The following is a 14,543-nucleotide window of genomic DNA, read 5'->3' as shown; positions in this document are numbered from 1 at the left end:
CAGGTTGCCCAGGGCCCTGTCCAACCCGGTCTTGAACACCTCCAAGGACGGGGCATCCACAACCTCCCTGGGCAGCCTGTTCCAGGACCTAACCACTCTCCTAGTGAAGAACTTCCCCCTAACATCCAACCTCAATCTTCCCTCTTTCAACTTAAAACCATTTCCCCGTGTCCTGCTATTGTCAGGAACCTTCAGCTCAGTGTTTCCTTGCCAATTCCTTCCCAATCCCCTCACTCCCTCCCTGTTACCCCCCATGGCTCTGACAGACCCAGAAGCCCCCAGCCCACAGGACAGGCTCCGGGTCCCCCCATACACACTCTCAGTTTGAGCCCCCGTACCCCCAGATCCATTGCAATGGCCACAGCCCCACCCGCGACACCGGCACCCTCAGCACAGTGCAGCCCCCACACAACCACCCCCCACCGAGGCCGCATCCCCCGCCTCAGTTTCCCCGCTTTGCTGCCCGCCCCCCACGGCTGCCTCCCGTCCTCCCTCCCCTCTCCCTCCTCCTCCTCACACCGCCCCCGGGCGCCATGGCCCTCCTCCATGCGGTGTAAGGATACCGTCCCGGCTCCAATACACATCCCTACCCGGCTCAGGGGCCGCCTCCGCCATCTTGAAACAACCGCCACTCCCAGAGTGCCCCCCGCCGCCCCCCCAGCGCTCGGCTCCCATTGGCTGCCCGCACCGCCTTCACCTTGCGGCGGCTAAGGAGCGCCGAGCGGAAGAGCGGGGCATTATGGGAATTGTAGTTCGGTGGGCTGTAACTACTCTCGCTCCCGCTGCGGGCTGTCCGCGCCTCAAGGACTACAGCTCCCAGCGCGCCCCGCGGCCTAGCGTTGCTACGGGGTGCGAGAAGGACCATTGCACGCGTTTCCCCCATACACACGTCGGTGTCGTTGTTTGAGGGGCGCCGGGCAGCGCCCTGCCGAGGATGGACGAGAAGCCCCCGGCCGCCATCAGGCCCCACCTGGACAAACTCACCCTGGGGGTGACGCGGATCCTGGGTGAGCGCTCGGTGGGAGCGGGGCGTGCTCCGGGAGCAGGTTCTTGGCCGCAGGGAGGTGGGCAGCGGGCACGGCCCGGCCTGACGGGCTGCAAGGAACCGATAAGAGCATGTTCCAGCTTCTCTCCATCCCGAGGTGGGCTCTGCGCTGTGACCAGGCCCTGCCCGCTGCTGGAGGCTCCTCAGACAAAACCTGTCTCGTTGTCATATTGCATTCAGGGTGTTGGCTTTGTTAGGCCTTCTGTCTGGCTTGGAGCTGCCGTTTGTGTGGCTGGAAAAGCAGACGTCTGCCTCAAGCCTGGTGTATGGGAACGTTACAAGCAGCAGTTTCCAGAGTGTTTTCTTAGGAATTTTAAAGACCACATTTGTTGGTGTAACTATTTTATTTATTCTCTCCGCTGCAGGACAGAGTCCTGCCTCTCTGCAGCCTTACAATGTTTGAGGGGAGCTTACAGATCACATTTTTGGATGGTCTGTTAGCGATGGGACAAAGGAATGGCTTTAAACTAAAAGAGGGCAGATTCAGGTTATATGTCAGGAAGAAATAATTTGTTAAGAGAGTGCTGTGGCCCTTCCACAGGCTGTGGGTACCCCATCCCTGGAGGCAGTCATGGCTGGGATGGACAGGGCCCTGCGCAGCTTGATCTGGTAGGGGGCAACAGCACATAGCAGTGTGTTGGAATTGCATGAACTTAAGGTCCCTTCCAACCTTTCTGTGATCACGTACCCAAAGTTCATCACTAATCACAAAAGTTCTTAAGTTGCCGCTCAGAGGAATTAGATTAAAAGATCAGGGCAAAATTCCCATCACAGGCATCAGTGAGGATAGTGTTTTGAGCCCAGGTTCTGTGCAGTGGTCTTTTTCTGACTTCTAATTGGTCTTCTTACCGATAGTGCCTGGGGTGCATAAAAAGAGAGCTTAAAAGAGAGAGAGAAGTAACTGTCCCCCTCTGTTCTGTCCTTGTAAGGCCCCATCTGTAGTATTATGTCCAGGCCTGAGGCCCCCAGCATAAGAAGAATGCAGAGCTGTTGACGTGGGTCCTGAGAAGGCCATGAAGGTGATCAGAGCACTGGAACACCTATTCTACAAAGCCAGGGAGGGAGGAAGCTTGGCTTGTTCAGTCTGGAAGTCTCCAAGGAGATTTTATTGCAGTCTTCCAGTACTTAAATGAGGCATGTAAGCAGGAGGGGAAACAATGGTTTTAAACTAAAAGAAAGAAGAATTAGGTTAGATATCAGGGAAAAATTAATTGCTCAGAGAATGGTGAGGCCCTCACACAGGCTGCCTAGAAAAGTTGTGGGTGCTCCATCCCTGGAGGTGTTCAAGGTGAGGATGGATGGAAGTTTGGGCAGCCTGAGCTGGTGGAGGGCAACTGTGCCCATAGCAGAGGCTTTGGAACTGGATGGTGTTTAATACCTCTTCCTAAGCCATTCTGTGATTCCCAAGATTTGTTTTCTTTTGTTGTTTTGTTGCTTTTGCTTTTCAAGTATGAGTTCATGATTTCTCCATCTTCACTCAAAGAGCATTTAAAGGTAAAATAACTGATGAACAGCATAATGGAAAATGCATCTTTTAGCAGATCTTTTCATAAAATTACTAGACTTTCCTTCATTTTGTATTGTGCAAGATAGCAAGGCAAATCCTAGTCAATTGCCAGAATGTTTTATTTTCTCTGTTTGCTTTTTGTTTTTTTTCTGTCCATCCCTTCTGGAAGTTTCACACATTTTGTGCCTATTGAAGTAGTCTGATTCATGAGACCTGTGTCACCATATAAATTCAGATTGGTTAACTGAAAATTTTGGGAAACCATTACCTATCTTTTCAGAGTTTGTTTATTTCAAGGAACAAAAGCTATCTGATTGAGAAATATGCCTTAGTAGAGTTTCCAGTTGAAATGTCCAGAAAACAGGACTGAGTTTACTGTGATCTGCATTCAGAGGAGTTAATGGGGAAGACTGCTATCAACTAGTCACGATTTATCCTGTATCTTTTCTCTAACCTAGTTGGCATTCTGATTATTTTCCATCTGGAAGAAAAGGGTACCCGTGGCAGACTTATCCTTTTTTTCCTCTTTAATATTTAATGGAGTTCCCATCTATACTTAAACAGATCTGTTCAATGTGGTATTCAGTTCACCCACAGGGTATTTTTAACATAACATTCAGGATTTTAAGATGGAGGTTTTCTTTCTTTTGATCTTGGATTTGGTTCAGACCTCTTTAGAAGTTGCAGTTCACTTATTCTTAGACATCTTCCTATGACTGATAGGATATTAAATTTTCCATCATCCCAGCTGAGCCTTTGTGCATGATGAATTAAATATCTCTACTGTTTTCTTTGATCAGGGAAATAACAATTACTCTGTTATGATAATCTCTTAGCATGTTTTAAGACTTGCATAGCTTAGAAGGAAAAGACTAGTTAGATCATCAATTCCACACACTTCTTTAGACAGAGAATACATATAAAAGGCTTTTGAGCAAGAGGCAGATCCCCCAAGCATGCACCCAGCTACTGAAGTAAAACTTGGCAAAGCATCAGAGAGTCTTCTGTATCCTGGGGCCTTGGCCATAAAGATTACTTAGGTGACCTACTATTTTTATTTTTACTTGGAGTTTGGTTTTATGATGCTGTATTTTGTCTTTTAAATTATCTATCCCATTGAAAATAAATAAATAAATACAGTTAAAGCAAAGTGCAGAGTTCAGGCTTCCTTAATCTGAGTGTTACTCTTCCACTAGCAGCGCAGACAAGGGCAACACCACTGCAAGAATTAAAAGCCTAGCTCTGGAGATAAAAAACCAAACTAAAGCTCTCTGGTGCCTGTCTTTCCTGTCTAGTGCACTGTGTATGTTTTATCAGAAAGCAATTACAATATGTTTGACTGCTTTGGGAGCCAATACTTTCACAGCAAAGCCAGTCTTGAAAGCCCTGCATAGTGATTATTTCTATTCAACAGCCCTGTGTGCTGGGCTTGCAATTCCCACAACAAGAAGTAAGTAGTATTTCTGGATTTGATCCAAAGTGAATGAAGTCAGTGGGAACTATTTCAGTTGGCTGTAGATGAAGTAAAACATTATAAAATAATGAGTGCAAGGGAGACTGTTCTACTGTCATACACCTGCAAGGATAGCACCATGTAGATTAGTATCTTGCATTTATATAGCATTCTCTTTCATGAAATATACAGATGATTTTTATAAATGATGAGCTCAGTGCTCATAACAGATCTGCACGTGTTCAGCTGGGATTCCAGAGAACTGATGTTTGCTCATGCAGGTCCCTTCAGCAGGACCAGATTCTGATCACTAAACTCAGAACTGGAATGCGCCTGTCTTTGTGGATTGTGGTTGTTAAAAATTCATAGTAACACTGCACAACATCTTATGTCAAGCTGACTGCATCGTACCCCACTGGAACCACAGTGCATGCTTACAGACAGATTCTTCTTTACTTTGAGTTTGCCCAGGAACCCATTGTTGATTTTTCAATAAAATATCTGCAGATCACCGGACTCAGAATACAAAATGTCCTTGGGTACGTGTATGTGTGCAGATGCACATTTGTTTTATTTCTTTGTGCATATATGTATATGTAATGTGTGTGCATAAGGTATAAATGCATATCTCAGCCATCAAAGGGTGGCATCTTGTGCAGCATTCTTGTGTCAAGACATACTTTACAGGCAAGAGAAAGGGCCTGCTCAGTCACAGGCACAGTGTCTCCAGTTATTAATGCCATTTCCCCAGTTGTCATTCAGATTAATTTGCAGAACTGTCTGTCTAACAGTGCTTGGTCTCACCCATGCCAGCTGTAAACATGCTCCTCTTTTCCTTTTAGAGACTTCACCAGGTGTTTCTGATGTGACATTAGTGGAAAAGGAGCCAGCTGATCGCCATGCAATTATTTCATGGGAGCAAGTGAGTATTTTTGTGATAATTCTGCAATAACATACAGCAGTCCATAGGGAATGTCTAATGCAATGGCTATCTTGTGTTTGTGATGTGACCTGTTAGCAAGTTTGATGCGCATTGTGGGGTTATTTGTTTGTTTGTTTTATTTTTTTAATCAGTTATTACTCTCTTTTTGGGCTGCCATATTCACCTGATCTCTTAGGGAAATATCATTAGCTTGGATATGTTCAGAACAGCACCTCTAGGAAAGAATTGCATAACTGTAACAGTCAGGAGTAATGGTGACTACAGTGTCAATGGAGTCTGTTCTGACTCAGGGTTGAAATAATTCTCCAACACATTTTTGGGCAAAATTAGGCTCTTTTATGTAAGGACTTCGAAGGTAAAAGCCTGAAGGTGGAAATTACCAATAAGCCACCCAATCCATTCCAATTATCCATTCTTCTTTTCATTTCCAGCTAATCACTTCAATTTCTCACATCCCCCACTTTCTGGCTACACACTCAATCTTTTCATTAGAGCATGTCCCAGTACCTGTTCAAGAAGACTGTAATCCATGTGCTACTTCAACACCTCAATAGCTGACTTCACTCTACCAGTCTGTATGCTCACAAACACTTGTGTGACTTTGGTGGACAGAGATGACGTTTAAGTCTCCTTTCTGGGTGTATGTGCATTTATCAGCCCCATGATCATGAGAGAGTAACTGTTTTCTGGTTATTCCTCACGTGCAGGGAAGGGGTGGTTGCACCTCTTCAGCCTTTGAGAGGGAACATGGTTGAGGATGGAGCTGAGTGGATCATTTGCCTTCTAATTCTGCCTGTGCCTGAGTACACGTGATCACAGAAGCTGCACTTGTTTCCACTACCTAAAATAACTTCCCTTTTAATATGATGCCATGTATAGGTGTTTTTTTTTCAGAATTTTGCACTAGATCTGATAATGTCCTGTCCTAATTGGTGTTAGTTATTTGTAGTTTACCTGTGTTAGTTACTAAAACATACAGTAGCCAATAACTGTGGTCAGGCAGAAATGTGTGGTTTTTCAGCTTCACATGAACTAACTCCTGATTTCATTTAGCTGTTGTTCAGGTGTTGGAATAACTGGGCTGAAAATCAGGAGGATCCTGGCTGTGAGACAGCTCAGATCCAGGAGTTCACTCCTTCTTTTTCTGTGGAGTGGAGATGACTGTCCCTGCAGAACATGCTGTTCTCGTTTTTGGGTGATCTTATCCTCAAAATCCATTCAGGTCTGTTCCAAATTTGAAATATTCTTGTAAAACCAAACTTTGAATTACATCAGCAAAAACTGAACACAGTACTCCAGGTGAGGCCTCCCCAGTGCCGAGTACAAAGGCAGGATGACTTCCCTAGTCCTGCACACCACACCATTCCTGATACAAGCCAGGATGCCATTGGCCTTCTTGGCCACCTGGGCACCCTGCTGGCTCATATTCAGACTGTCCATCAGCACACCAAGGTCCCTTTCCATCAGGCAGCTTTGCAGCCACACCTCCCCAAGTCTGTAGGGTCACCTGGGGTTGTTGTGACCAAAATGCAGGAGCCGACACTTGGCTGTATTGAAACACGTACAGTTAACCTTGGCCCATCAATCCAGCCTATCCAGGTCCCTCTGTAGTGCCTTTCTCCTGTCAGGCAGATCAACACTCCCTCCCAGTTTGCTGTCATCTGCAAACTTACTGAGGGTGCACTCAATCCCCTCATCAAGATCATTAACAAAGATGTTAAATAGAAGCGACCTCAGTACTGAGCCCTGGGGGACACCAGTCGTGACTGGCCACCAACTGGATTTGACTCCATTGACCACAACTCTTTGGACCTGGCCATCCAGCCAGTGCTTCACCAGTGCATCCAAGCCATGGGCAGCCAGCTTCTCCTCAAGGATGTTGTGGGGAACAGTGTCAAAGGCTTTACTGAAGTCCAGGTAGACCTCATTGACAGCCTTACCTTCATCCACTAAGCAAGTCACCTTGTTATAGAATGAAATGAGGTTTGTCAAACAGGATCTACCATTCATAAACCCATGCTGACTGGGCCTGATCCCCTGGTTGACCTTTAACTGGTCCATGACGGCTCCTGAGGTTGTCTTTTCCATAGCCTTCCTGGGCACTGAGGTGAGACTGGTGGGCCTGTAGCTACCAGGATCATTTTTCTGGCCATTTTTGAAGATAGGTGTCGCATTTGCCAGTCTTCAGTCCACCAGACCATCTCCAGTTAGCCAGGACTGCTGAAGAATGATGGAGAGTGGCTTGGCAAGCACATCCACCAACTCCCTCAGCTCTCTAGGGTGCAATCCATCCGGCCCCATGTACTTGTGAGCAACCAGCTTTTGGAGAAGGTTTAAAACCATCTCATCATGTTTTATGCAGGGCCTGTTCTGTTTCCCATCCCTGTCTGCCAGAACAAGGGGCTGTGTGCCCAGGGAGTAACAACTCTTTCTATTAAAGACTGAGGCAAAGAAGGCATTAAGTACCTCAGCCTTATCCTGATCCTTGGTCGCCAAGTTGCCCTCAGCATCCAGCAAGGGATGGACATTTTCTCTAGCCCTCCTCTTGCTGTTGATGTATTTATAGAAATATTTATTGTTGTCCTTTACCTGAAGATTAAGTAGATACAGTTGGACTGGACTACTAACAGTGAAGGAGTTCGCTGTTGTGGTTTATTTGTTTCCAGTTGCATTAATAGAACTTTAATCTCCTTCTTGGGTTAAAAGATAAATATATTTTTTCCAGTATTTCCTGAGCTTAGAGATGAAGGCTGATGTCCAACACAGTCCACACAACTGCGGTATGTCCTGCACGACCGTTGTTCAACATCTTACAAGGCTCTTCAAGGATGAAGTTTTTCTTCAAGCTCCTCTTACTTGAATACGAGTGCAGGTGTATACATACCGAGTTTACTTGCATCACTGCTTTCTCATAGCCACTAGGTGGCAACAGTTGTGCATATAATGCCTTTACTCAACAGCTGAAATTTTAACTAAGTTTAGTTTGTAGGAAAATATTTGCAGGACATTTTGTGCAATGCAGAGAAGGTTGGTCAAACTATTCCCAAAGTTGTACTCTTTTCTCCAAAAGAATCCTCTCTCTTTACTCACCAAAATAAAAGCTCTATTTTTAAGATACTTTTTTCTTTAAGTTTTTCTAGAAGCATTTTTTTTTTTCCATTCTCATTTCAGCTTTGCAGAGAAAAAGTATTTCTGACAAGAGATAATCCATAGTATATAGAAATTCTTATAAGAAAAATGGAATTATTTAAATATGAATGATGAAATTTGTATTTTAACAGCATTGGCAACATTAATTGCATTGCTTGTCTCAGCCAGCTCTGTTTATTAAAATGAGCTGTGCCTGGCTTGTGCTAGTGTTTAACTGTCTGTAGTGGTGGAAGTTTTAAAGTCTGAGCACTACATTACCTTCTACAGGGGAAGGCAAGCTTTATGTCAGGTTGCAGTGCAGTAAGACAGCAGGAGAGCAGAAGAGATTTTTCCAAGGCTTTTTGTAGACAGAAGTTGAAAAAGTACACCTGAAATCAATCCTGGATGGTTTTTTTTTTACCAATCTACGCACCAAAAATATTTGGGATATGTGTTCATCAAGTATTTACATGGGGTACCATCACTTCCCTTAAAACTTAAAGCATTTCAAAATATTCTAACGAAAGCAGGTAATTTTTTTTCATGTTTCCTAATGTTTCATAGCTGCCAAGATGTTATCTTTTCCCAAAGAAAGTGTGACAAGCAGAAGAAGGGGGAGTAGAGGCAGTTTTCCGGCCACTGGAATGCCACTACTAATAACTGTATATCTCGCTATGAATCAGTTGCCACTCCTAAAATTGGATTGGCAGCTGCCTTGCTATCCCCCATGTGCAGTTTGTAAAAGCAGTCATTTTACTAAATTATTTCTAGGAGACACTCTGGTATCTGCAGTGACAGAGACTGATATGAATTTTCTTTTTACTCCAACTGGATTAGAAATAAGTCATTCAGCTCATTTTTTTGCCTTTTAAAAATACAAATTTACATCTGTTAGGGGGAGCTGAGAGTCCCAGAGCTCAGCACCTGAGCAAGCCATATAAAATGAGTCGTTTTGCCTGCCCCTCTAGTTGGCTGGTACACAATGGCCAAACTGCCCTCAACTTGCTCTCTGTGACCCCTACCCATTAAGGTGTTGGAGCACTGATATTCTGTAACTCGTCAAGTTTTTTGTTTCTTGTTATGCACTTCACTGATAGTGAAAAAAAGGCCTCAGGTATTCTGGGACTTTCCTGTTGTGGGCTGTTGTAGGCTGCCAGAGAATTCAGAAACTTCAAATAAATCTCTCTGGGAACTGAGATGGTTGTTCCTGGCACTTTTAGGTGTCTTCCTCAGCATATCTACCATATCTCATTTTGACTCAAAGATCTGCATGTGGTACCAAACATCCACAAGGATTTTTCTTTCTGTCTTTTTGCAATGCTCTCCAAGAGCATTAGGTGGGTCTTCAGTCCGTGACACCCAGGAACAGAGTCTGCCAGTATTGAATCTGTCGTATAATACTGCAGGTGAGAGCTGGGAAAGTGAACCCAGCAGATTCACTTGGCACAAGCCAAGTGTATTTCCTCAAGCTGCCTAATAGAGAACAGGCTGGAAACCTTTGGATAGCAGTTGGTGATTCTGACACAGCATTCTCATACTGGGGAACCTTATAATATTCTAATATAAAGTACCGGCTACACAACACCTTCTTCAAGAAAACTAACAAATCATGTTCTCTGCAGTAGAGAATCATGCCTGCTCTATCCCTGTGCCTTTTCATAAGTGGAAGAGGCTGGAAATCCAAGGAGGCTGGTCCTGGAAGCCTCACTTGGATAAAAGGTACAAAAGTTGAACAAGAATTTCTTAGTATGTTACAAATACTCCTCTGGATACCCTGACAACTAGGGTAGTCTAGTCATGAATCTGCCTGATAACAGGGAAAAAGTGGCTGTGGGTGTGCTGTGTCTTTTGGAAGCCATGTGAAGCAGCATAAGTCCCTTCCTTCTATCCAAAGAAGTAGGTTAATATTCATACAGATTTTTGGAGAAGCCAGTCTATAGCAGTATGCTTTGATTATGTCCATTTTCTTAGGATATTTGTTTAGAAGGCACTGTTTCAGTAGTGATTTAAGTGAATGGATGTATGTCATTATTTTAGCACTGGATCCAGTGTTGATCAGTTCTCAGAAGCAAAGCCTCCTTTCCTGCTTGTAATACTGTCTGTCATCAGTGGACTGTGCTTTGCTGGGTGTCTGTTTGAGGATATTATGGACAATAACCAAAAGAAAGAGACCTCACGCTTCGTATTGGTCATTTGGGATATTCTGTTTTATGAGCAGATGAGTATAACCAGATGACTGGGACAAAAACAGCTGCTCAACAGGGCTGCGGTTAAGCCATTTCTGGCAAGTTGTTCAAAATACTGTATTTTATAGGGTTGGAGATCACAGTCCTGGAAACTCCAGTTGATTAGAGGGAGCACAGCTTCTTGAGAGAAAGCCTTTTTTCATATTTAATAGTAGATTGTGTATCTGACTCTACTGTCAGAAAGTCAGTGTTTTCAAGTCAAGTGGCTAAGCACAGTGTGACGTATTGGTCAGTTCTCTCAGTCAGGTGGAAGTGATTGGTACTAATAAAGCTTTTTTGGGTTTATGTAGGCCCCAGATTTGCACAGTATTTTCAAGCACCGCTTGTAGTGTCATCCAAGAGAATGTGTTTAGGAGAATCCAGAAATAAAGTGGGAGGGTGGCCAGTCGGAAAAACATGCACACGCTGTTCTTGTCTTTTAAAAAAGGAAGATTCAGAGCAGAATGCCTTCCCAGGCATGGCTTTTGTGCAGGGATCAGTCATTGCAATTGATGTAGTTCACTTGTTTACAGGAAAATACCCACTCAAGTCAAGGAAGCCATTCCCCTATATATTTTTACTGCTGAGGTAGGTCAGTACAGAATTGAGGGGTGGGATGTTTAGAAGTACTTGCAGCAGGTCTGTCATATTTTCTTTTTTTGTAGTTGCAAACGTAGGCGCTGTTCTTGCAGATACAGCTTGGAATTAGAAGTGGTGAAAGCACAGCATGAAATAATAAATATTTAGAACTGAGAAGAACCCAAAGAATAAGGTGTGTTGCTAAAGGCATTTGAAAAACTTCAGATATGTCCATGTGGTTTAGTAATGTTCTGAAACTTAGCACCAGGCCCTTGGCCATCAGCAGGCACTCATCAAATGTCAGCTGAAAACAAAGTTTCTGCAGTATCAGATTTTCTGCTTCAGTAGTACTTATTTCTAGAGATTTTCTGAAACTGGATTGGGAAAGCACTGTGTTAGTGACTGGGCTGCTAATGGGCCAAGTAAAGCAAACTGCCTAATTGCAAGCTGCAAAGTCATTATTGTCTGGGACTTACCATCAGTAGTCTGTAGGCATGAATGGATATGCCTGGGAAGTACACTGTTTAGCATTCAGGATTGAAAGCTGTTGGTGGATTACAGGCTTCTGTACTGTGTACATGCCAGAGTTTAGAGGACAGGAACGGTAACAACTCAGTGTTGGGACTGGTGCTATTTAACTTCTTTGTAGGCAGCATGGACAGTGGGATCGAGTGCACCCTCAGCAAGTTTGCAGGCAACACGAAGCTGTGAGGTGCAGTTGACACTCTAGAGGGAAGGGATGCCATCCAGAGGGACCTGGACAGGCTGGAGAGGTGGGTCCATACCAACCTCTTGAAGTTCAACAAGGCCTGCACCTGGGTCCAGGCGATCCCAAGCACAAATACAGTTTGGGCAGAGAATGGCTTGAGAGCAGCCCTGAAGAGAAGGGTTTGGGGGTGTCAACTGATCAAAGACTCAAGATGAGCTGGCAGTGTGTGGTTGCTGCCCAGAGCACCAACCATATGCTGCACTGCATCAAAAGAAGCTTGACCAGCAGGTTGGGGGAGGATGTTTTGACCATCTGCTCTGCTTACATGAGACCCCACCTGCAGTGCTGCATCCAGTTCTGGGCACCCCAACACAAGGACATGGAGTTGTCGGAGTATGTCCAGAGAAGAGCTATGAAGGTGATCGGAGGGCTGGAGCACCTTCCCTATGGGGGCAGGCTGAAATAGCTGGAGCTTTTCAGCCTGAAGAAGAGAAGGCTCTGAGAAGACCTTATCACAGCCCTCCAGTACCTGAAGGGGGCCTACAGGAAATCTGGGGAAGGGCTTTTTATAAGGGAATGTAGCAACAGGATGAGGGAAAACAATTTTAAACTGGAACGGGGTAAATCTAGACTATATATGAGGAAGAAATTCTTTATTGTGAGAGTGGTGAGACACTGGAACAGGCTGCCCAGAGAAGTTATGGTTGCTCCATTCCTGGAAGCATTCAGGGCCCAGCTGGATGGGGCTGCGAGCAACCTGGTCTAGAGGGAGGTGTCCCTGCCTATAGCAGGAGGTTGGAACTGGATGGTCTTAAAGGTCTCTTACAGCCCAAACCATTCTTTGATTCTATGACTCTATATGACTGTGATTTAATAAGCAGAAGGGCTGCCCAGATCCCTGGGAAACAATATGGCCAGGAAAAGGTCAGGACCTGTCCTTCCTTGTGTCAGTCCCTAATGACCCAAAATCAGCAGTGTGGCTGAAGGCACAGCTGGGAGGTAGCTCCTGTTGGATAAAGGCATTGAGTCAAAATCCAGGCAGACAGCTGGATGTGCACAGGCTACAAACATGGGGAACAATCTTATCACTATCTCTAGGAACACTACAAATCCAGTCTCAGCAGAGGAAGTGCTGGATAGCTGTTAGTATGACACCTCTGCTTTCTCCAAAGCAATTCTATAGCTGCTTTGAAACTTGTCAAGGCCTCTGAGGCTAAGCTGTGAATCCCACTTGAATATCATCTGGATCTGTGCTACGATAAGCTTTATAAACAGAGGACAACACAGCTGACCTTAATGCTCTTAAAGTTTGTAATTTCATAGTTTCTTGTTTGAGTGTCAAATTCACCATGTAAAGACCAGGCCATGTCCAGCGGGATATCTTTTAAACTGGATGAATGAAAGAAATAAACCATGTTTGGAAAAGGCTGAAAATCCTGTCACAAAAGCACTTAAGTCACCAGGTACTCTGTGTAGCAAATCTTGTATTCTTTGCTCCTTTTCTTGGAAAATGTGTCTACCTGAATCCTGTGACTATATACAGGTTTCAGACAAGTTTTAAGAGGTTGTCTGTCCTTCTGGTTTAATGAGAGTTTGTCTCCCAGTTTGTGTCTTTGTCTCTGAGAAGATTTAATGGCATTGGGACTGAAAAGGGAGAATGACCACAAGTTGCAGCTTGGAGATTTAACCTGCAGTTAGGAAGCCTTTTTCTCAACAAGGGTGATGCAGCGCTTGGAGAAATTAATACATAGGCATCATTGGGACCTTTAAAGATTCAGCTAGACAGAGCCACAGCTTACTGTATTATATTGTAATACTTCTAATTATTAAACTTTCATGAATTTTGGGGTCTGATTCTCTCTTGGAATCTTGAGTTTGAACACACTTTAAATGTAAACTCACTTCAATCTTTATTGGTCTCTTTTTTTTTCTCTCAAACAACTGCAAAGCAACCAGTAACTCCTTTACTCTTCTTATCTTCTTAAAACTGACTTCCTTCTGTACTGTTCCATTCTGCGTCAGTGGGAGAGAAGGATCTGCACCCACACCAGTTACCAGGAGCAGTCCATTCAATTGACTAAAGCTCTAATAGGCTTTTGGTTTTTCCGAAGATGAAGCCTTTATTCTTTTTTTTCATATATGTTGTTTAACTTGAGAGTCTGAGTTAAGGCAGGCTCCTTCTACAACCACAATATGTACAGGAGAAGGATCCTGGTTTTTTGAAGCACTCTTAATGCTGCAGTTGCTCCTTTCACTGTTGGCTCAGAAGAAAGCAGGCTTAGGAGCCCCAGCCCAGCACGTGGTCAGATGAAACCAGGCTGGGACATTTGTGAGCCTGACTGTTTGTGTGTTTGTGCATTTGCTGTTAAATGAAATGTGAAAACTGCCTGACTTTGGGCTGCTATTGAATCTGTTCTCCTCTCACCTGCCTGGAACTGAAAACCCTTTGAAGAAAAGAGTCATGTTGCTACTATTGTACATGCTTTAGTGGAATGGGTAGGTTTAGTCTGATTTCATTTAGAATGCAACTCTATTCTTGTAAGACATATATATGCAAACAAATATGTTCTTGTATCTCTGATCCTGGAAAGACATTCAGTATGTTGTCAGTAGGAAAACAATCCTGTAATGACCTTATAACGACGGACTGTTCATTGGGAAATTTTCCCTCTGCATCTTTGTTGATAGTATAGCACGGTCTCAAGAAATGTGCCAATATTTAGTTGTTCTTTGGGTTTGAGGCATGTTCTGCATTTCCCCATAATGCTTCAAGCCTCTTGTGATTTGCAGAAAAATGCCTGCATATTGCCAGAGGATTTAAAGAACTTCTATCTGATGACTGATGGCTTCCAGATGACCTGGAGTGTAAAAATTGATGGTAAGTCCATGTGTTTGTCTCAGCTGATGCCCTCATATCTTGCAGATAATCCTTCCTTTGCAGAATCTCTTAGAT

At 44.2% G+C, this 14,543-nt stretch overlaps 2 protein-coding genes across 6 annotated transcripts in view; one reads left to right on the top strand and one right to left on the bottom strand.

Annotated features, from left to right (window-relative positions):
- KIAA1328 (KIAA1328 ortholog) overlaps window positions 1–641 on the bottom strand; it is a 170,737-nt gene extending 170,096 nt beyond the window's left edge. For 2 of the 4 annotated variants that reach the window (XM_015848261.3, XM_085529795.1), the window contains exon 1: window positions 564–641. In XM_015848261.3, coding sequence (XP_015703747.3) covers window positions 564–615 — 52 coding nt within the window. In that variant the 5' untranslated portion in view covers window positions 616–641. The remainder of the gene's footprint in view (window positions 1–563) is intronic. The other 2 variants (XM_015848262.2, XM_085529797.1) reach the window with 1 other exon arrangement.
- Window positions 642–881: 240 nt separating this feature from the next.
- The window catches only part of TPGS2 (tubulin polyglutamylase complex subunit 2), a 22,089-nt gene continuing 8,427 nt past the window's right edge, over window positions 882–14,543 (top strand). For both annotated transcript variants that reach the window (XM_015848263.3, XM_085529798.1), the window contains exons 1-3: window positions 882–1,007; window positions 4,848–4,927; window positions 14,381–14,468. In XM_015848263.3, coding sequence (XP_015703749.1) covers window positions 935–1,007; window positions 4,848–4,927; window positions 14,381–14,468 — 241 coding nt within the window. In that variant the 5' untranslated portion in view covers window positions 882–934. The remainder of the gene's footprint in view (window positions 1,008–4,847; window positions 4,928–14,380; window positions 14,469–14,543) is intronic.

This window comes from Coturnix japonica, chromosome Z, assembly GCF_054131305.1.
Source record: "Coturnix japonica strain WE chromosome Z, WE-NBRP24, whole genome shotgun sequence".
In the NCBI taxonomy this organism is placed as follows: domain Eukaryota; kingdom Metazoa; phylum Chordata; class Aves; order Galliformes; family Phasianidae; genus Coturnix; species Coturnix japonica.
Note: the sequence above shows the minus strand (reverse complement) of the source record. Positions and strands in the feature narration are given on the sequence as shown.